This window comes from Ochotona princeps, chromosome X (genome assembly GCF_030435755.1).
Source record: "Ochotona princeps isolate mOchPri1 chromosome X, mOchPri1.hap1, whole genome shotgun sequence".
In the NCBI taxonomy this organism is placed as follows: domain Eukaryota; kingdom Metazoa; phylum Chordata; class Mammalia; order Lagomorpha; family Ochotonidae; genus Ochotona; species Ochotona princeps.
Window position 1 is genome coordinate 91,502,269 of NC_080865.1, and position 23,303 is coordinate 91,525,571.

At 42.0% G+C, this 23,303-nt stretch overlaps 1 protein-coding gene across 2 annotated transcripts in view; it reads right to left on the minus strand.

The window, feature by feature from the left end:
* The window catches only part of HS6ST2 (heparan sulfate 6-O-sulfotransferase 2), a 296,226-nt gene extending 274,202 nt beyond the window's left edge, over positions 1-22,024 (minus strand). The window contains exons 1-2 of one of the 2 annotated variants that reach the window (XM_004587715.2): positions 21,346-22,024; positions 19,953-20,471 (exon numbers count right to left, since the gene is read on the minus strand). In XM_004587715.2, the coding sequence (XP_004587772.2) occupies positions 19,953-20,471; positions 21,346-21,773 (947 nt within the window). In that variant the 5' untranslated portion in view covers positions 21,774-22,024. The remainder of the gene's footprint in view (positions 1-19,952; positions 20,472-21,345) is intronic. The other variant, XM_058659054.1, reaches the window with a different exon arrangement.
* Between the last annotated feature and the right edge of the window lie 1,279 nt (positions 22,025-23,303).

The window sequence follows — 23,303 nt, forward strand, 5'->3', positions numbered from 1 at the left end:
CAGCTAACACCTGGACTTGAGATTGGCATCTGAGCTGGGGGCAGACATGTAGCACCGAAGCTCTTAAATTCTGGGAGCTACACCAGCTCTGATGGCTGTCAGAATTGAATCAAATTTTAAAATATCCAGCTGCTATCAGCCGATGAGTAGGTGTGGGGGAAAATCCACATGTTCTGGTAAACAGAAGCGTAGAACAACTGTATTGAGAAGCGATGCAGTGTTCCCTTTACAATCATCTAATGATATTCTTTGTTATTAGCAAAAAAATATTGGATTAAAAGAAAATATGCTAAATATAGCAACACATGCCAATATTACCAAGAATCTTTTAGTTCTTTTTTTTTTTAAATTTATTTTGAAAGAGAAACAGGAGAGACAAAGAAATCTTTCATATTGATTTACTTTCCAGATGCCTGCAATACCCATTGTTGGGACCAGATCTTTGGCTTGGCTCTCCCACATGGATGGAAAGAAACATTGGTTATCACCTATGACCTCCCAGGATGTACATTAGCAGAAGCTGGCACTGGGGACTAATTCTGTCAAGTCAAATCACAGAACCACCTAAAGAGTGCATAAACCGGGACAGAGAGACCTGGGAGGGAAAAAGTGGGTTCCCCCTTCTTGGGTCACTATTCCCGTGGGAGGGCATGAAGACTGGGACGGGGGCTGGGATGGCTAGATAGAGAGGCACTCAACAACACCCGTGAGAGCTGGATGGTTGAGTTGGTTAGATAGAACTAAGCTTTAATACCCATTGACACGTACAAGAGCCAAATGGGATGGGGAACAGACTGGTCTTCTGCTACACATACTGGCAAACCAGGGTAGGGGGCGGGCCTGGTGGGGGTTATTGTGGGTCGCCCCGACTAGGCTGCAGCTCCCACTGGTTTGTGTGAGGGCCGAGTACGTGCTGGGCAGAACCAGACTGGACTGCAACACCCATTGGTTCCAGTGCAACTCGGGACTGAAAACAGAACCAACCCAGCAATTACAACCACCAGCTGATCGGGGTGATGGACTGTGCCGGGCCCTGTGCTTGCTAGAACACACAAGAAACTAGTCTGGGAATACCTCAAAGTTTCTTTGGAGATCTCCCTAATCGAACTGCTGGACTCAGAACTCTAATCAAATGGGAGCGCGCGCTCTCTCGCTTGCTCTCTCTCTCTCTCTCTCTCTCTCTCTCCATTCCTTTCTTTTCTCTCTCTGGTTCTCTATCCTTCTCTCTCAGTGACTCTTAATTTCAAAGAAAACTACTCTTTTTTTTTTTTTTTTTTTTTTTTTGCAAAAAATACCCGACAAAGGAAGCAAAACTTAATTGGTTCTGACCATGGGAAAATGATGTTCTAGGATATTGTCAAAAACAGCAATAGCAATAGAGGCAAATAGCTTAAGAGCAACATCAACAAAAGGGGCTGATGGAAGCCACTGTTGTCCCACAGTGATAGTGCACATCCCCCAAGAAATCACAGACTTTACACTGGGAAAAAACAGCACGAGAAAAATAATAAAAATGGTCCAATGAAATCACAGAATAAATAGATGTGCAATCAGCAGTGAATAAACACCTCAGCAAAAGCAGAGGGCAATTAATATTCCCAATAGCTATATTACTTAAAATATCCAATTTTAATGACGAAAAACTGAGACATAACCTCGAAAAAAGTTTGAACCTCGTACAGGGAGAAAAGCAAGCAACAGGGACCACTTGGGAAAGGATCAAGATGTCAGACTTCAGAAAAATTCAAAGGAGTCCTCCCAAATAATTTTTCAAATAAAGTTAAAGTTTTACAACAACATCTAAATGAAGATTATCCATAGGGATAAATATAAGAATGAAGCAAAAGAAACTATGAAGTAGAAAAGAACAACTGAAATTAAACCGTTGACTACAAGCATTAAGCAGAGGGTTATGCAACCTAAAAAACACAGTGACAATCATGTAAGATTTTAATAGCGCCTCAAAAATGTAGGACACTGGAAAGCACACCACCACACACATAAATTAAGAATACTAGAAATGGAAAGTGAAAAAGTAAAAATAATAAGAAATTAAAATTTTAAATGCCTAGAACTTTCTCAAGTGCAAAAAATATTAATCCAAGTAACTCAATGAACTTCAAGCAGGAAAACCAAAAAAAGATCCTCATCCAGGCATATTATAGTAAAAATATAAAATAAAAAAAGACAAATAGAAAATCTTGAAAGTATCAAGACAAAAAGTGATGCCTCACTTATGAACCGTAATAATATCAAAAGATAACGTCTCATCAGACACAATAAAGAGCAAAAGGCAAAATAGCATGACATCAAAAATGCTTAAACAAACTTTGAATCAAAATCATATTTCCAGAGAAATGATTTTCAAAAGTAAAACTGATACAAAGATACTCATCAGTAAGTAAAAATTGATAGAAACCCAAGTAATGCATTCCACAATATGAGAAATAATAAACAATTTCTCGGTGAAAAAAATCCTGCAGTAACTTACATCCATATGCAACCAAAAAAATTAGCACACAGAAAGATAATTATGTAAAGCTAGAAGGCAATATAAATGCATATTTCTTCTCTTTTCTCTTTAAATAGAATTTAAAAAGCAATTGTAAAACCATATTTTATTATACTCCTGGGCACATAAAATATAGACATTTAATATAATTGACAATAACACACCAAATGAGGTACATAGTTGCAAACCTATATTGGAATAAGAAAATACAAAACATCATAATTCATACCCATAGAAATAAATGCAGAGAACCACTAATGCTACATGAGATGGTTTATAATAAGTTCAATAAATATAATTTATTCCCTCAATTCTCTTACCTTGTTTAAAGGATGCAAAATTTCTTCTAGGAATAATTGTACAATGTACTGCTGGGTTTGGAACATATATAGATGTAAATTTTACAATAAAGTGGCAAAGAGAGTTTAAGGACTGGAGTTATATCAGAGAAACACTTCTATATCTAACTATAATTAACTTGCAAGAAATATAAAGTTGACTCTAATAAGTTCATATGTAGATATTAATCCCTAGAGCATATCCTGTGAAAATTATAAAATACAATAAAAAATCACTATGGGAATATAAGTGTTTTACTGGAAAATATCCATTTAAAGCAAGAGAAAGCAGCTAAGAAAAAAAGAGGAACAAAAAAATGTGATATACAGAAATAAAAATAAAATGACAGGCTTGGATCAAGTTGTATCAATGATCATATTAATGCAAATGAATGGAGCAATCCAATTAAAAAGCACAGACTGCCAGAAGGAACTGTAGAAAAAAATACCCAACTAAATGTTATCTACATGAAACACATTTATATTCACAGATAAAAATAGTCTGAGAGAAAAAGAAAATAGAAAATACATCATGGAAATAGGGCCCATAAGAAATAACAGAATTGATGGACTAACAGCAGAGAAAATAGGTATTAATAAGACTCAATAGAGTCACAGGTGTTTTTTAAAATGATAAAATGAACAATGTGAAAGGAAAATATAACAGTTATATATACATAAGTTATATATATAACTATATAAGAATATAGATAGATATATATATTTATATATATTTTTATATATATTTATATATATATATTTATATAGTTTTATATATATATAAGGTGAAAAAATAAAGTTCCAAAACACATGAGGCAAAAACTGACAAAATTGAAGCTGAAGAAACATAATTCAACAATAATAACAACAATTCAAGAATCCACATCGTGGTTTCAATAAAAGATGGAAGAACTAAAAACAGATACTCAAGGAAACAGTTAAAGAAACAGCACAATAAACTAAAATCTGCTATAGTAGCATAGATCATCTTCTCAAATGTGTATGAAACATTTCCCAGGACAGATATGTTATGCCATAAAACACCTAGCAGTATATCTTAAGTTTTCAATGTGTATCCATCAATCACAACAGAATGAAATTACAGACAACTTACAGAAGGAACTCTGAAAAAGCCATGAAAATGGGTAATTAAACATCACAATGCAAAATAATATCAAAATGCAAAATAAACAATGGGTCAAAGGTGAAAAAACATAAGGGAAAAAAAAAATATTTTGAGATAAATGAAACAGAAATAAAATATGCAAATTTATGGAATGCAGCTAAAGCAGTTCTTACAGGAAATTTGTTTTTAATTACATTTGATTGTATAACACAGTTTCATAGGCTCTGGGATTCCCCCAACCGCTCCCTGTACCCTCCCCCTCATGATGGATTTCTCCACCTAGTTGCAGTATTACAATTCAAATCCAATCCTCATCCTTTCATAGCAAGCAAGTAATTTGCATAGTGTCCAGCATCTTACTGTCCAGATAAATTCAACAGTTTCTTGGGGAGACCATCTCTGGTCTGAAGGCAGAGCTGGTAGAATATCATCCTGACCAATTTAAAGCCCCAACATAACATCAACAACTGTTTACAACCTTATGGAGTTAAATGACATGGTACTGAGTGACCAATGTGTTAGAAAATGCAAGTTCTTAACCACATCCTGTGATTACTTCGTTGACATTTCAATTTTAGTTTATACACAACCAGCTGCTATACACCTTAAATGGCTATAAGGTACTATTCAGCTGTCTCGTGCCTATTTTCCTTTTTGTATTTAGTAGTTTATACTGTTGAGGCATAATTTTTACTGAACTTGGTGCATTTTGGGATAGTCCATGTTGGCTTATAACTTTAACAAGGCATATGTCAACAGCTGAGGCGCTGAACAGTTTTAGGAGGGGTGTGCAGAGAAATCTTCAATACCTTAGTGAGGAGTAACTTATGTTATTGTCCTACCTAGTAAGGTATGTGTGAGTCCAGGCTAACCCTTTCCTGTCTGGTACTAAGCTTTTCTTGTTGTTCTCTGTCTATCCAATCCATTTTTTTTGGTGGGGGGCTTCCGGGCAACCCTGATGCTCATTGCAAGAGAGGGCGGGTATCCAAAATTGGAACTAGGTAAGAGCCAGAGAAAGCTCCTCTCCCAATTCCTGAGGGAAGTTTACTTATCTTCTGTTTCTGAGAACCGCTCAGGACTCCTGGCTGTTGTTCCGATGACATTGGCGCCTCTTACAGGAAAATTTATAGCTAAAATGTGCGTTTATTTATTTATTTATTTATTTATTTAAGCGAACTCTTAGGCCCCTACACGGTAGCCTAACAGCTAAAGTCCTAGTGGAAATTGAAAGGTGGAAAAAACCTGATAAATTCAATGACAGTAAGGTAGGTGTTTTGGCCTAGTGGTGAAGATGTTAGAATTCCTACAAATTGCATAGCAGAGTGCTGGGGGTTTTAGTCTCACCTCTGCTCCCAGTTCTGGCTTCCTGCTATTGCACACTCTAGAAGACAACAAGTAATTGCTCAAGTACTTGGTCTGGGTGATCCACCTGGAAGACGTGGATTGAGTTTCTTGCATTCAGCTCTGAGCTAGGCTAGCCTGGGTTGTTGCAAACACTTGGGGTAACTAAACAAATGAATGTAAGATCTCTCTCTCTCCTTCCCTCTTTCCCTGCTTCCAAATAAATATATAAATCTTTAAAAAATTATACAGTCGAGGTTATTTTGTATGAAATGTTTCTAAATAAGAAAATAAGTTTTAAATGCATATTAGACTCAAATATAAAAGCTAAAATGATACTACTTAAAGCAAAAAGCAAAAAAGAAAGAAAGAGGAGAAAAGAAAGAACATAAAAGAAAAAGATCTGGGATTAGGTAAAAAAAAAAATTCTTAGACTTGGGCCCAGCGTGGGATAGCCTAGAAGCTAAAGTCCTCGCTTTGCAAACCGGATCCCATATGGATGCTGGTTTGTATCCTAGCAACTCTGCTTCCCATCCAGCTCCCTATTTATGGTCTAGGAAAGCAGTTGAGAATGACCCAAAGTCTTGGGATGCTTCATCCGCGTGTGAGACCAGGAGTTCCTGGCTCCTGGTTTCAGATTGGCACAGCTCCAGCCATTGTGGCCACTTGGTGTGAACCAGCAGGTGAAATATCTTTCTCTCTGTCTCCTTCTTTCTGTATATCTGCTTTTCCAATAAAAAATAAAATAAATCTTTTAAAACAATTCTTAGGGCCCCGCAGCGTGGCCTAACAGCTAAAGTCCTCACCTTGAACGCCCCGGGATCCCATATGGGTGTCGGTTCTAATCCCAGCAGCTCCACTTCCCATCCAGCTCCCTGCTTGTGGCCTGGGAAAGCAGTCGAGGACAGCCCAATGCTTTGGGACCCTGCACCCACGTGGGAGACCTGGAGGAGGTTCCTGGCTCCTGGCTTCAGATCGGCACAGCACAGGCCATTGCAGCCACTTAGGGAGTGAATCATCGGACGGAAGAACTTCCTCTGTCTCTCCTCCTCTCTGTATATCTGACTTTGCAATAAAAAATAAATAATAAATCTTTTAAAAAAAGAATTCTTAGACTTGATCCTGAAAATATGATTTGCAAAAGGAAATAAATCAAACTATCAAAATTAGAAATACACATCATGAATGAAAAGCAAAAGCAATATGGCATTCCGTGAATGGTATCAAAACTCCACTCATTCCAATAGAACCTGTTCCATTTTATTTTTTAAATTTTATTGCTATTAATTTTAGTTTTACAAAAATTGTAATGTACTATGGGTTCCCATTTATCTCCATCTCTCTTACCCTACTATCATCTCATATTAGTATAATTTTCACAATAAATGAACCCATACTCAGCTTCCCCTGTTTCTTTTAAAACGAACTCCTTTTATCCCACACACCCGTCATGTTTTGTCAATGTAAGTGCTAACTTTAATGCACACGAATTCTGTATGCAACCTTTCAGCCAACATTCAGTTGGACTCTGGAAAATTATGAGCCATTTTCTGACAATGGCATTGGGCAAAGTGCCTGCAACATAGGACGCCTTGGTTGAGATGAGATGAGCTAATATAATCGTGTGTTAAATGGTCTAGCTGAGCCATAATAGCTTTAGATCTCCCCATATCAAAAGCATATGCCTTCCCATATTCATACAGGAGAACCTGCTGGATACCCAAAAGTGCGATTTCAGACTCATCCTGATGAATCTTGTGACATCCGGGTCTCTGAGCCCCTTGCCAATAACTCTTCAAGACCATCTGGAATAAATAGAAGCCTCACTCAAAGCTGCATGTATGCAAAATCCGGTACTTTAAATGGATTCTCTCTTTAAGTGCATAAACCAAAATGCATGGGAGCAGTCAGATTGTGAAGCAAAGGTTATTTTTTCTTTACCACTTCTAACTGGCATTAAGTTACCAAACACTGTCAAACACACATCAATTGCTTAATTACTTTGTGTTCACATGTGTATATCTTTATAACTTCATAAACATTTAAATGAGACACAGATTTAATGTATATCCGTACAGTAATAAGTACAAAAGCTGCCAGAAGATCGTAAGATGCTATACTAACGATAAAATGACCTCTCTTTCACTCTCTCCTTTGTTTTTGTTTGTCTTGCTTGTTGTTGCTTTGCTTCCATGTCACAAAGAACAAACTGAAGGTGGTAGGTGCTAAGCACAGATAATTTACCTGAAAACAAATATTCATATAGACCATTTTATTCTCTAATGTAATTGAGGAAAAAAAATTGCTTCAGCTTCACATTCTCATATTAGTCTAATTTCCTTTCATTAATCTTATAGTACATTTACATATAAAATCATTGCTGCACATCTATTATAATCTTATTGAACTAATTTTTCATAAATAGCCCACTACATAGACATCATTCACCCCAATACGCTTCATTTCCACATTATTTTAATTAGCTGGGGCCAACCTATTACACACTTAGAAAACAATGTGCCTCTTTCAACAAAATCCACCACAAAAATAATAAGCATTTTTGCTTCTAACTGGCTGATAGGTTCAAACAGTTTATCAGCCTTCAGGATGTTTGGCTAGTTAATCTTCCACTTAGCAAAGTCTCAGCCTCAAGGCCTCTCCTTAAGTGGTCAGAAGCCCAAGGTCACACCAGCTTGTGGGTGTATTGAGTGTCTTCTTAGGATTCTTCTGTGCCTTGAAACTAATTTCTTCACTGCCCACACTAATCACTGGCTCAGACTGGTGGATCCATGCTAATTTGCATTTCCTCTTTAATAGCAGCACTTTCCTGAAGCTGCCTCTTTCAAAATGGAGAGATGGGTCACTCCTGTAGGAATTTGTCACCCATACTTGGTCATCTTAGTTACAAAATATATTCATAATAACTTTCATGATGTGTGCCAGGAGTAAGGGTAAGCTGCAGGGTTCGTGGTCCTGGGATCCTTTACTTGCTTTGAGACAGTATCTTTATTTCACTGGCTTCTCAGCTCCTAGTTTACATTTGATGCCCATGCTGAAAGCACGTTCAACACCCTCCAAAGACTGCATCTACAAACTTCTAAGGGGGCCAAAATTGTCAGTCATAGAAACAGGGCACAATTGGTCAGGGCAGTACCACTGACTCTGGTAATGAGACAGCCACCAATATTAGCATGTAAACCGTATTCTCAGTCCACATGGAGCCAACATTTAATGTATTTAAGGCTCTTTTTCCCTTATCTATAAAAAAGCCAATCTTTCCTCCAGCACAATTCCTTTCTTTCTTTATTGTCCCTTCTGTGTAAACCCAGGTTGAAAGCACATGAAATAACTCAGATATCTAAACCTTTATTTAAGAGGGGAAAAAAGAGCTGCAGAGTTTACCTTCAAAGACCACTTTTCATTACGTGATTTTTAAAGGTGCTTTTCAAAATTCGGTTACCACGTTGGGTCCTGATAGCTCCAGATAGTTGCTTTAAGTCTCCACTGCACTTAGCTTGTACAGCCAAAGTCACAAAAAAGATAAAGCGTTTTGTAGAGTTCTCTGAAATTTTAATAGACATGAAAATATACCAGACAGGTCAGGTGTCCCAGTTGGTTTTAAATTCCAGTTCTAATACCGTCTGGCTGTGTTGATTTGGGCACATTATACACCTTGCCCATTTCTCTACTTTCTTGCTTTAAATAGGCTTTGAAAACTTTTGCCCTCCGAGTGTTGTTTTGAGGATTAAGTGGGAAAATATATGTTACGCTGCTTGCATAGGGCCTGGTTCAGTAGGCATCACAAAATACTAATCAATTTTAACAATTAGCTTCAAACCATTACTTTACAAGGAGTTCTTTATTCCTGCATAGTAAATTAAGAAATCTGATGTAATCACTGAAAGATTGGTAAGACTCCCAAATACATCACAGACTATTGCTGCTCCTTCATATGCCCTCAAGTATAACCCCTTGCCTTATTCATGCCTGACTAACTATAGCACCCAATGATTAAGCACTGTAGATGATCAAGAACATGGTCTGTAGCAAGACATTTTCATTTATGTTTTTGAAGATGATCGTTAGGATTTAGTGCGTGGTCTATTTTCAAAAGTGCTCCACATGCATATGAGAAGACTGTGTACTCTTGCAACTCGGTGGAATACATATATATATGTATATATATACACACACACACATAAAGTTTAGTAGGCATGCATATATATATGCATGTATATCCATTTACATGTATTGTCTCTCTATATATACAATTTCATTATATTGAGCTTTTTATTCATGTTGCTCATCGTTTCTGAATCCTTATCCATTTATATTCATCTAACCATTTTCGAAAGAAATCAGTGCTTTTCATAATCTCTTGTTATACTTCTATCAACTTTTGCCTTTATATCTCAAAACTACAATGCTTAGTGTATACAAATTAAGAATTATTGTCTGAATAAATTTTAACAATCATTAGTGATGGTGTTTACTTCCAATAAGTTATGCCTTGATTTCAGTTTGTCTAATATCAATGGAGTTATATCAACTTCCTTCAGGTGAGAGTTTTCATAGAATATCTATTCCCATGCTTTCAGTATTATGTTTTAACTTTGTCTCTTACATGGACACACAGCATATGGCTTGATTTTGTGTCTTCATCCATCGGGATAATCTATGTCTTTCAACTGATGAATTAAATCACTTCTTATTTATTGTAATAGCTGAGGAGTCTGTTGCCATCATGGAAGGGTCCTTTTTAAATAGTTGCCTGGCTGAAACTTAACCACCCTTGTCAATCCCTACATATCATTTACTTTCACTAACTTCCTGTGGAAGGTTAGCAGAAGTCCAGGGTTCTCAGTGAATGAATTAGCGCTCATACTTACTTAACTCAAGATATTTCTTTACTAGCCAATTTATGGAGGGTGGGGGGAAACTAAATAATGCAAGTAATGGTTCACACAAGTCTAATCCATTTGATGTGAATCATTACATTTCACATTTCAAATGTTCTATATTCCTAAAGAAAAGTACATGGGAGTGATTCATTGGGACGATACTCTTCACAAGAAATAGACCAATTCTCCTAGCACACTAGGGTAACTCTTCTGCTAAAATTTTAAAAGCAATCAAATTGAATAAGAATTCCTCTTTACAGACATTTACATTGGGAAAGAACACAATTCTTCACAATTCAGAATAAATGAAGTGCAAATTATTCTCTTATAATATAATCCAAAATTGAAGTTTAAATTGTTACTGAAAAGAGCTCCTAGTTTAATCAGGAAAATATATTTATTGGCAATTCCCTTGAGCTCATATCTGAAACACTTATACCATCAGATAACAAGTTTAAAACTACTGCGAACTTATAAATATGAAATTTATGCAGAATTTGCACGTACTGAATTTTATTTTGAATGTGCATGTGTGTTTATATTTGAATATTTATAATATTCCAGAAAAAGCACAGTGCAATGTGCAAGACAGATTTATTTAGTGTGATGCTCGGAAATGTGTCAAAATCTTCAACACTGTTCTTAACAGGCAAAATGGCAGAAGTAACAAATGGTATACAATAAGACCGACAGACTGAATCATCTTCAAAGTCCAATACTTAGCCAAGCAAGAAAAGCTCTTTTACCAATAAACATTTTACTAAAGTTTAGAAAAAAATTTTTTTATCTAAGCTCAAAATGACATTGCTTCATGTGACATATACCATGAAGTGGCTTACTCATTACCTTTAAATAGAGAGGGAGAACTCACCTTCCATACCATTCTTTCTAAACTAAGTGATTGACTATCTCATTCATTGTATTATAGGACAGCAGTATTAGCTTTTCAATTGTGACTCACATCTTGGCGCTATCAAAACAGTGTGTACACAGAGTATAGTTTCAGTGGATTTTCAATAGGAAGACTATATACTTCCCTGTAGGTTTATGGAGTAGCCTCTCAATTATCCAGAGTGGTGGGGGCAGTAAGGTGCTTTATTCAGCTTTATTTGCAGCTCACTGAGGATAATGATTTTATCCAAGGAACTCAGCAACACATGCACCGACAGAACCTCTGTCACCGGTATTTCAAATGACATTCCTTTACCAACTCACAAGAGTGCTCTTCCAACCAGAGCCCAGCTCAGGTGTCGATTCCCCCTAGGAAGAGGTTCTCCTAAGTGGCTCTGGTTGAACAGAGCAAGGCTACCATTGTCAACTGTGCACCACTATTCTCTTCCTGTTCCATTTAAGTTCTAAAAGGAGAACACACAAAACCAATTCGCCCAAATATCTCTAGCCTGTTCTGAAATAGGAGCTGCATGGATTGCATGGGATTATGACAACAGCAAATTATCAGAGACATCAGCAGCAGACAGCACCTGACCCATCACTTCTGCCCTTCAAGCTGAGGGGTATTTTGTGGAGGCTGCTTTCCTCAGTAAGGACTCCCAGGATAGCCAGAAGTTAACGGAACAACCAGCCAACCGAGCACAGGAATCAAAGCGAACACAAGCATGCCATTCTCATTTATCACATCCCCAGTAATAATACTTATTAATAATTATTTTATTATAAGAAGGCATACTCATAAAGGAAATTCAGAATCTTCAGAAAAAGTATAAACAATAAAATATTAATAAATGTTAATATATTCCTATTTTTAATTCTAGCCTCTGTCTTTTATGCTTAGATTTGGGAAGGTTAGGAAGACACTTGCTCTCTCACTTTCAGTGTTTGTTACATTTTTAGATTTATTTGAAAGGTAGAGACACAGAGAGACAGAAAGAGAGATATAAGCCCAAATGTTAGCAACAGCTAAGGCTAGACCAGGCTCAAATCAGGAGCCAAGGACTCAATCTGTGTCTCCCGCATGGGTGGCAGGGTCCCGAGTACTTGAACCATCCATCACACGCTGCCTTCTATAATGAGTATTTGCAGGAAGCTGGAATCAAAAGCAGAGCTGATCCTTGAATCCAGGCACACTAAGATACCAAGCGGCATCTTGACTGCTGTGTAGCTGCAGCTGTCTTTTTGCTTTAACATAGTTGTACTCCTACTTTGTCTAAAATTCTGCTTTCCCTTAGCATTAAATTACTAGTAATTTAAATGGTTTTATTGTGATCCCTCAGACGGATGTTCACTCCTGTGTCATTTAACGATGGAAACTATGAAAAATTAGTCATTAGGTAGTTTCATCATTATGCAAACATCACAGACTGCACTTAAAAAATAATGCTAGCTACAAGGTCACTAGGCAATGCACTCTCTGGAGACCATCCTCATATACTCGAACTATCATTAACTGAAATATTAATAAACACTTCATGACCCTATTGAGATTTCCTATTTGCTACTCTTATAACAAAAACACCTAGCCTCATAGTACCAGGAAACTTCAGAAAGTTCACGGAAAACAGAATTCAAAGAAAATTTCTTTGGGTGCAAAATGTTTAAATCTCTTACACACAGAATTTCAAAATGTTTATGAAAGTGCATATTACTAAAAATCTATACATGGATTTCAACATTCTTGCACCACAATAAACTTATCTTTCAATTTCCATTTTCCATGGATTTTTAAAGTCCTCAGATATGTTCGCACAGCACCCTGTACTTTCTCCCCACACTTTCACTTCTCATAATTTTACGTCACTGAGAACTTGCTCCATGTTTATCTTTTCCACTTCATGAAGGTAGTGACCTAGTCTGACCAGTGACAGCAGAATCGTCACTATCTATTGATGAAATACCTGAGTGAATGAATGAAAAGCACAGATTAATTTTTCAACAAAATCACAAGAAAAATATTGTAAGGTGAAGGAATAAATATTTGAATTCTATTTAACTATGTTATCTAGTTAGTTTCCCAAGGATACTTCAAAGTGTGTGTTAACTACCACACACTTGTCAGCACTGAGGAATATTTCTTGTTTGGTGGTGATGTTGATGCTTTTCTATATGTTAGTAATGATATAGAGGAACTGGGGGGGAGGGAACTAGGGAGGGGATAAGGGAATATGAAACTATTATAAAATAATAACAATAATAATAAAATGTATTAAAAATTAAAAAAACATATAGGGATATTTGAGTAATGTCTCATTTGATTGACTCAATGACAAATGGTCTAAAAGCAGTAAGGTCTAAAAGCCTATGTTCCTTCAGAATTCCTACACTGAAAGCCTAATCTCAGGGTAGGCTTGTGGCGCCAATACCACCATTTCATATTGGAAGTGCTGGCTGGAGTACCTACTGCTGTGCTTCTGATTCAGCTCATGGCTCTTATGCGTGGTAATTCAGCAGAAGATTGTCAGTGTACTTTTGCTCCTTCCATCCTTGTGAGAGCAAGATGGAGTTCCTGGCTCCTGACTTGAGGCTGACCAAGCCTAGCCATTGAAAAGATCTCTCCCTATGTTTCTCCCTATGTTTCTCCTTCTTTCACTCTCTTTGGCCTTTTCAAATAAATAAAATCTTTAAAAAGCTAAAAAAAAAAATAACACAGGGTTAGTTAGACAAACAAAAAGAAAAATTCTATGTGAAAAAAAAATTACATAATTGCATTTCCTTAGTACCAGTGAGGCTTAACATTTTTCCCATGTATGTAAAGCAGCTGAGGGTCCCATGTTGTATATTGTCTGATCATGTTTATTGTTTCTGCAATCAATTCACAGGAGTTCCTTGTACAGCAAAGACTTCAGTTTTTTGTCTGATGTAATTGCTGTGCATTTTTTACCAATTTGACACATGACTTTTCATTTGAATTTTTTTGACAGATGAACATTTTACATTTTTATGTAATCATAACTGTCGATCTTTTCCTTTATTCAAACATTCTTTTCCTTGGCTAGGAGGCACATATGTGAATTGCAGCTATCATTTAAATAACAATGTCAGTTGTGAATTTAGATTAACAGAGTTCCCAGATTCCCACAAGTACAACTTAACCATGACCTGCTCCAGAGGTCATGTTCTCACTCCTTGCAAGTTTTGTGCACTAAAGTCTAGGCAATCCAGTCTAGTCTTCTTTAGTACCCTCCCAGTCCATTCTAGATCCCGTTGTCAGCTCCATATTTTGGTCAATGGTTACCACTTCCATTCTAAGCTATAAACCTAGGATGTACTTTAAAGCTTGAATAAAATAAAGTCTTCGTTTATTTTTCATGTTGTTTACATTCTTTCCATCCAAAAACTCCACATATTCATGAGGGTCCAACTTGCTTAACATTGCCATTCGAGGCCCCTTGCAATTTAATCCCACTCTGCCTACCTCACTAACTTCCTCAAGCATGAACATTCTCAGATCTGGCCAGAACTCGCTGGATGAAACTGCTAAACTTCCCAATTCCACGCAATATAATGTGCATCTGCCATGTCCACTTTTTTCTAAGCATAATCCTCCTATTCGCAGAGGCCTTCTTAAGGAGAGTTTTTCTCCTTCTAGTCTGTTCCTCAGAGTTTGCAAAGGAAAGAATGTTAGACAGCATCTCATTTAGATCTCTGCCTTCTGTTTTCCAGATGTGACATTGCAGTGAGAGACAGGAAAGGACTACACCCACAAGCAGAATTCTCCCATCACCTCTCTATGCTACACAGTTCTGCACCTTCAGGCCAATCTTCATGGACATTGAGTCTGACGGCAGTGACCCTGGCTGTACCGCTGATCTCCTTAAACCGCCAACACTGTACCAGAAACATCAGAGTTACCCTACCAGGTTTGCTAAAAAGACAGACACTGCAAGACAAGACAGTCGTGTCTCTACTTCTTTTTTTCACACATTATGGTATATGTTTGACATTTTAAAGACATTATTGATTTCCAAATTATTTGCCAACAAGGCCCATCTTCTTTATTAAATATTTAAGATGCAAAATTACTCAACTATACCATAAACTCAAAGAGCAAGTCTGACGTGTCTTCCCTGGAAAAGAATATGCACTTTTACAAAGTTTTGTTTCATGAACAACTGAAACAAGGGATGGTTATTCTTTTAATGCCATTCCCTTATACCTCAGCTGATAATTGATAGCTGGAAAAGACAAGTCTTAGTGTTTCAACTGCCACTTACCAGCACTAATCTCAAATTAATAAGAGACACTAGTTCTCAGCAGCCTTTTCAACTCCCTGAAAACTGAAGAGCTTTGCTGTGATTCCAACAACATGTTTGCCATCCCTGTTGGCATTCTACAGATGTCATCACAGTACATCTCCCCTAGACACACACACACATACACACACACACACACACACACACACACACTTTTCTGTGAACTGAGTGGGGTGCTACACCAGCTCTCATCCCAGATGGCTGAGAAAGGGCATCTTTGGGTAAAGGCAGCTGACAGCCCAGCCACCTGCAGCCTGACAGCCCACAAGGCCAACCCTGCTGGCTCAAACAGTCCATGCACTGCCTCACCCTGTGCCCATACTCCTGTTGTGTCACCCTGCCTCACTGCAGAATCAAGCAAATGAAGGAGTGCACACGTGGGTATCTGAGACATGTGCGCAGGTGCACTATCCAGCTCTAGCTCCTCCAAAAACAAAGCCAGCTTTTGACAACAAAAGCGGGATGGAAGAAAGCTTTGACCATAATTTAAAAATGGAACAAAAGGAGGAAAAGCTCTCTTTTTTTTCATCCAAACACTTTTTTTATTCCCTTTCCAGTCAGTAATCCTCTACTGGACTTTCAATGACAATTGCCCTTCCAAAGGACTGCTAAAAAACCGAAAGCTATTAAAAATCTAGAAAGCAACACGAATTAAGTCAGATTCTTTGACTCCTGTAGCCATAGATCTGACTTCTATCCTCATCACACATATATGCCTGCCAGCATGGGACCCAGTGCAAAATAATTTCTTTGGACCCAATTCAGAATTCTTCCTACAGGCCAAGTGGCACACTAGATAGCTGGCTACTAACAGAGGCAATACGGCCTGAGAAAAGCCTGAACAATTTGGGACTTTTAACAGCTGGTAAAGCGACAATATTTTGACATATTTTCAAAATGGTCTCACAAATTGTGAAATGAATAGGACCCTTCTCTGACTCCACACAGCATACTGGCAGACAGATGGATGAGATGAAACTCCTAATTTTTAAAAGAAATATTATTTTTAATAAACAACTCTAGTCTTTGCCAGGCAGGGACACTCTCACTCTGCCCTTGTCCTCTCCATGCACTGTGATCACACGCATTTCTACTCACCCGTTCTATCATACGCAACCACTTTGCTATCCACACACTCTGGGAAACATCTCAAACATGGCACAGGGAGTGGAATTCAAGGTCTTAGCTTGCTGCCCCCATAACTCTTCATGCTCTCCCTAATGTGGATAAGTTGTTGTGGGTGGGTCAAAAGTGGTCCTTGTGACTACTCAGGGCTCCCACTGATACTCACCAACTGGGTCCCTATTCTCCTCCCATCCTGCTGTGCTTTATATTGGTTTGCAACTTGTTGATGATGAGAAGCCCCTCTGCAATCTGGCCAGGAAACCTACTCCTGATTCAATCAATCCCTCAGCCAAATTCACAGGTGTAAATATCTGGCAATGGTGATGCCATAGTGATAACGCCATCTAACATTTACAGAGTGTTTCCCTGTGGTAATTACCAACACGATATACTGCCCACTCCCTCGCCCCTCACTTTTTTTTTCCAAAAATCCCTGTTAGTCAAACTGCAATTGACAGGGTGGTAGAGTCGGACAGAATGGGAGAGAAACACATGCTGCCCCAGTAATGAACTCAACGACCTTGGGAAAGCCTTCAGCCTCTTTGAACTTCATTGTCACTTAATAATGGGAGTATTTTGGTAGCTCTGTCCTCCTCCAAGACAGCACAAGTTTACAGATAAATAACAGACATGGAGACAGGCAAACTCTTCAGAAATTTGAACACGTGCTCCACACAGGCTCTGGTCTAAGGTCATACAGCTGGCTCATGGCTGGCTTAGGATGAAGATCCCGGTGTCTGAATGCCCAGGCCAAACAGAGAAGCTCTTCTCCTCAATTCAGTGGAGCGTGAAACCCAGCAGCTGGCTGGCAAAGGCTGTGCTACACAGCAATCCCCACTGCCTACCCGCCCATCACCCGAGACCAGTTCCTCACCCTCACAATTCACTGTCAGCGCAGCTGCCTACGGCTCTAAATTTTCACCTCCTACACACGCCTGCACACTCCATTACACATCTCACTCTCACACACTTGCACATCTCGACTCTTACTGATCATCAGAACTCAGGGAAATGGTCCTGCAAGCAGGCATCTCTCAACATCTGGGAGATTGTGAAACCCTCAGCCGATCACTATTCTTCAAGAAGAAAATTTCTGGAGAAAGGCAGGCATGAAGAAAAAGGGTGTCATTAAGACAGCAATGAATCTTCTCTAGCAAGTTTTGCTCCATTTTTACAACCGCTATAAAGTCCAAAAAAAATCGGATATTTTCAAGCATGAGTCTTCTTTCATTGGACTAGATGGCACTGCAGTGCCACCCTTTTAATATCCACAAAAATCCCGTTTCATTTGAAAGAGTTTTGGTTGATTTGTAAGGACGTAAAGCTTTGAGGAGGTCCTCATTATATTGCAGAAAATGGCTGAAGGGATCCTCTAGCGGACAATCACTACCAAATAGATAACTCAGACCACATTTTCACAATGTGTGTTCATTGACGTCACACCCTGACCCACATGTTCAAAAGGACTGATAGAGGTTTAAATGTACTGTGTGCATCTTCAGACAGGGCTGCGGCTTGCATTAGGAACAGGATTTGTTTCTACTTCTATGCCACAATCACAGCCATGCAGTTCTGGTTTTCGTTTTTTGTTTTTGTTTTTTTTTTTTTTTTGCACTGAAGATCCTTAGTAATGTCACCAACCCTAACTAGACCACCAAGCACTGTCAGCATGAGAAATTACTTCCAATATTGCCAAATTGTTCGAGTTCTTAAACACCAGAATCTGATGAATCTGATTGTGGCAATGACTTACACAATGCTTGCAATGGATTGAGGTCCCCATCGTCTCGAAGCCAAGGTTGTTTGGAGATGGAAAATAACAGTGGTCAGTGTTGGAAAGGAAATTAGATTGGAACAGAATTTCTGCCAGAACTGGAGCATTTGTGAAAGGCCACTGGTAAACAGGGAAGGGACAGTGAGGATGAGGGATGGGGAGTGATGGTTCCTGTAATTCACAGTGGTTATCACAGTGCTACATTTGAGTCTTGTAACAAGCCACCTGCAAAGCAGTCCCATATCCAGGAGAAAAAGTGCCCTGGGGGAACTTGAACAGGTCCAGTCAAGCAACCCCCGAGCAGTAGCCCTTGTAGTGACCCAGAATGGAGAGGCAGGGAACAGGACCGTGTCTTTCCTGGCTCAGAGACCCAGTCCAGACACTGCCTGGCACTCCAATGTGTGGAAAAGCCAGAAGGAAACTAGAGCCCTGGCTACACCAACTGCACCCCAGACACACCTCCCAGTCCCCTTTACAGGATTTCCTGACCTCCAGCCAAGGCACTAAGTGGCTGGAGGACAGAAAATACCCGGGTTTTTTTTCTGCTTAAAATGCTGTTTACATACATCAGTTACACTGCATCAGCCTCAGGTGCCCAGACACTGAGCCAGAGGTGCCCATGCTGGTATTCTGGGCTGTTTTTTTTGTTTTGTTGTTCTTGTTGCTTGTTTGTTTTGTTTTGTTTTGTTGGTAAAGCTTCTCAGATCTGAGTCTCACACAGGGTAGGGGTGGTGTCACAACCCATGTGTCCCCCCCTCCACCCTCCTCAAACTGTCAGTAGTAAGGAACCCAAGCTGGGAACCACAAGCTTTCCCCGGGTGTCCACAAACAGTGACAGCGGGACATCCATTCTCCCATGGAAAGCTGGCTGAGAGTAGGGGATTTTAAGGAGAAGAGAGGCGATGGAAGTCGAGTAGGAGGGCAGAAACAGGAAGAGTAAGACAGAAGAGGAGTGGGGGTGGGGAATCAAGGAAGGAATGTGGAAGAAAGAGCGAGCAAACGGCAGACAAGATCTGGAGCGCGCAAGAAGGAAAGAATTTTCTCGCTAGAGGAAATGAGAAAAAAGGGAAGCGCTACACGAGCGAAAAGAAGGTTCCAAAAACCGGCTGTGGGACCCAGGGGCGACGTATACGGAGTACAGGATTTATTATTATTGTCATTATTACTGTTGTTGTTATTATTATAATTATTATTATTATTACTACTACGACTACTACTACTACTACTACTACTACTACTACTACTACTACTACTACGCTCTCCAAGTGTGGAGTCTTAAGTGCAGTGCAAGGTCTTGGGCGGCGGAGGGGCGCCTCCTCCAGAACGTCTGCTCGCTAATCCTGCACACCGTTTGAACCGCCCAGAAGGCCAAACTGTAGATGGACAGACGTGCCGCCCGGACAAGAGAGGAAAGGCTTCCAGAGACAGCCACAGCGCCACAAAGATGCGCGCCAGGGTGCCTGGCGCCAGCCCTGGGGGCGGGGAGGAGGGGAGTGCAACCGCCTGGGTTGCAAGGTGCGTTCTGGGTCCCCTGCAGCCTTCATCAGCTCCTTCCCGCCCTCAGCCCGCTCAGGTCCTGGTCCGCTCTGGTACTTTAGAGCCCGCCTTGATCGTCAGCGCACACTCACCTGGCAGGTCTTAGCTTGGCATCGCGCTTGCCATCTACTACCGCCGGCACGCAGCTAGTGAGCTCAGTCCAGTCGGCGTGCAGCCCGCAGCTCCAGCCCGTGGAGAACCTGGAGAAGAGCCAGGTCTCCCGCTTACCCGGTCGGTGGCAAGTGCATTTCTTCTGACCCACGCGGCACTCGCACGGTTGCTCCAGCTGGATGTTGCGCACCAGGTGGCGGCCGAAAGTGGTGCCCCCGGTCTTCTGGATGTGCAGGAACACGATCAAGTCATCGCCCTTGATGTCGAAGTCTACCTTGCGCAAGAGGTCGCCGCGGCTGAAATTGTAGCGGGGCACGAATCTAGCGGAACTCTCATCCTCCGAACGGTACGGGTCCGGCACCGGGGAACTGAATGCCTGCAGGCGGAGGAGCTGGCATTCTGTGCCTGGGCACACGTATTGGAGGACGATCACGGCAAATAGGAAAAGCATCACCAAAGCCAGCAGCAGCTTGTTGGATTTCTCATCCATGTTCCCGACGCTGAGGGAAACCCAAGCCCGTTACGTCAATCCCGCAGCTCAGCCCGCTCCCGCCGACCGCCCGCACCGTCCCCTCCCCCTGGCGCCGTCGCTGCGCCCCTACTCCCCCCCCTCCCCGCCCCGCACCGAGTAGCAGAGGCAGTGGCGCCCTTCCCTGCTTCCTTCCTTCCCGGCAGGCTCAGCGCTGTGGCTTCTGCAGCACAATCGCTCCCCCCAACACACACACACACCCCTTCACACACACCCTGACTCCTTCCCGCGGGCCGCCTGCCGCCTCCCCAGCTACCCCACCCCCTGACTCCTGAGCTTCCCGGAGCCCCTTCACAGAGTTTCCGCACCCACGGGACATCTCTTGTCTCCGTGGCTCCACTATCCCAACTCACGCCCCCTGTCCGGGCCCCTGCACTTCTCGCTCCACTCACAGTGGCTCCGTTTCGCCCACCGGACTAACCCTCGCTTTCCAGCCCCCAGCTCCCTCAGCGGCGCGCACGCAGCTGCCTTGCTGGACTGTGGGTCTCCCTTCCCCATATGCTCCGAGCCCTGGTCTCACCCGCGCCCGGTTGCCCACCCGGGAGGCCGTCTCGACTAAGCTCAGAGCCGGGCTTGTGGAGTTCTCCCTGTGGGGAGAAAGCCCACCGGCAGCTCGACTTGCTGCCGGGGACACTGCGCTGCTCGCGCCCGCAGTTCGGCGAGAAGAGAGCCGCAGCACGGCCAAAGGCACGCCGCGCACCCCCTCCGGAGCGCCCAAGGCAGGTCGCCAACGGCCAGCTCGAACTTTGCGCCCTTCCGTCGGCTGGCTGCTGCCTTCCCTCAGCACAAGACACTGCGCGCCCCAGTTCGAGAGCGCGAGCCCCGTTTTTTCACCTATAACGTACCTGGCCAGGGGACCGAAAATCTTGGAGAAGATTGCACCGAGCACGTGCTTCAGCGAGTGGCCCAGGGCGGCCAGGCCCCGAGTGAGCAGGGCCCGGCAGAGGGAGCCCAGGTCCCAGCGTCTCCTGAGGTCGTGCATCCGCTTGCGGCGGCCTCGGGACAGCAGCGCGAAAAGCGGGGCGCGCACAGCTCCCGCCAGGGAAGAAGACGCTTGGAGGGGCTCGTCCAGGAACGGCCGGCAGTTGAATCCGTGAGACACACCCCTAGGAGGGCTCGCGCAGACTGAGGCGGCGACCGACCCGGACCGGCTGGCTGCCAGTTCGGCCTCTACTCTGGAATGCTGGCGGGGACAGGTGGTGCGGGCGGGCGCTCCTTGCTCCGGATGCAGCGGCCGCCCGAGCCCCCGGGCTGCACACGCAGGCAGTGCCATTCCCCCCTTCAGGCAACTCAGGGTACTAAGGATCCGTGCGAGCTTGAATTTATGTAATAATGCCTCATGCTCAAGAGCTCGAACCACTTCACAAGCAGAGGACCTAGGTTTTCTGTCTTGGAGAACGGAGGTCACTTCAGTGAGCGCATCAGTCCACTTGGGCTCTCAATTTCAACCGCCCCTAAAATAGCAGAGGTGCAAATTGGACCTTTTCCCTCCTTCCTTGCCAATTTCCATTCTCGAATGGAAGCGGGGGCATATTCTGAGAAGGTAAGTCAGCATGAAGAAGAAAGCATGACCATAAAACATCACAGAATAGAATAGCAACCTGAGTTTTTTGGTTTGTTTTTATTTTTGTTTTTTGTTGTTGTTGTTGTTGTTTGTTTTTCGTAACAGGGACTGGCTCTTCCCACTCTCTCACTGGATTCTCTGCACCAAACCCAGTGCCTTCAGGAAAGCTTCGCTCGGTAAGGGTCATTGAATGAATGAGTAGTTGCCTAAACACTATATCAGAGTGAGGCCATGTAATCCAAGGTGAAGTGATATCAGGAATCAGAGGCTCAGAGAGGGATAGGGATATTCCCAAGGACACACAGCAGAGCCCTAGCATAGAGCCTGGAAAACTGGACATTGGTCACCCATTCCTCGGTGCCAACAGCAGCTGCTTGGACACACAGGCACAGGTTATTCTCACCTCCCAGTTGCCAACTTGCTGCTTTCTGCTGTACAACCAGGGTGTGGTGATTGAAGAGGAAAGAATAGGTGTTGCCTCCGGACACAGGTGTTGAGTACTCAGGACCTAAACCGCGAGCCTGGTGTCGCCTTGACTTTAGGTACTGCCTCCCGTCCCACTGCTGCCAAAGGGCACAGGGTGGCAGCAGCGTTTCAGAGGAGCGTTTGTTGGTGCTGGGATCACTGAGGAGCATGCTGGGACAGGCTCTCCCTCAGCCTCCCTCACTGAGTTCCGCTCCTTGCTTTCCTTGCTTTGTCCTCTTGGTACCATGAAGGGAGCGGCCTCACCACAGATCTTGGAGTACTGGACAATCTGTCGCTTCCTTTCTGGGCATATCAAGCCTAATCACTCCTCATATGGAAAAGCAGCCTAAGAATAGCATCCATGTGCACCAGCTGGGGCACCGTGCAGATGAAACGTAGAAACCCGTGAGCAACTCCCAATGCGAGGCCTCGTTTGCTAGTTGCTGTAAGCTGAGATGTGTGTGCCAACTCAGTCGCACACCAAACAAGGAAGGAATCCTTCCTAGGCAGTGACACAGCTGAACCCCTTGCCTTTCCCTTCCCTTCAGAATTCTCAGCCCAAGACAGTCTTCCATGTGGCCCCAGAGACCACTTAGGGCCAGCAAAGGGCCCTCTTCCAGCTGCAGGCCAGAGGGATAGTGCGATTCAGGAACCATTTACATATTAGACCCTCTAGCTTCTTCTGCATGGAGGCTGTATGGCACACTGATAAATGAACAGACTTGGACTAAATAGCCAGATGCAGGACATTACAAGACAAACCTCTGTACTTCC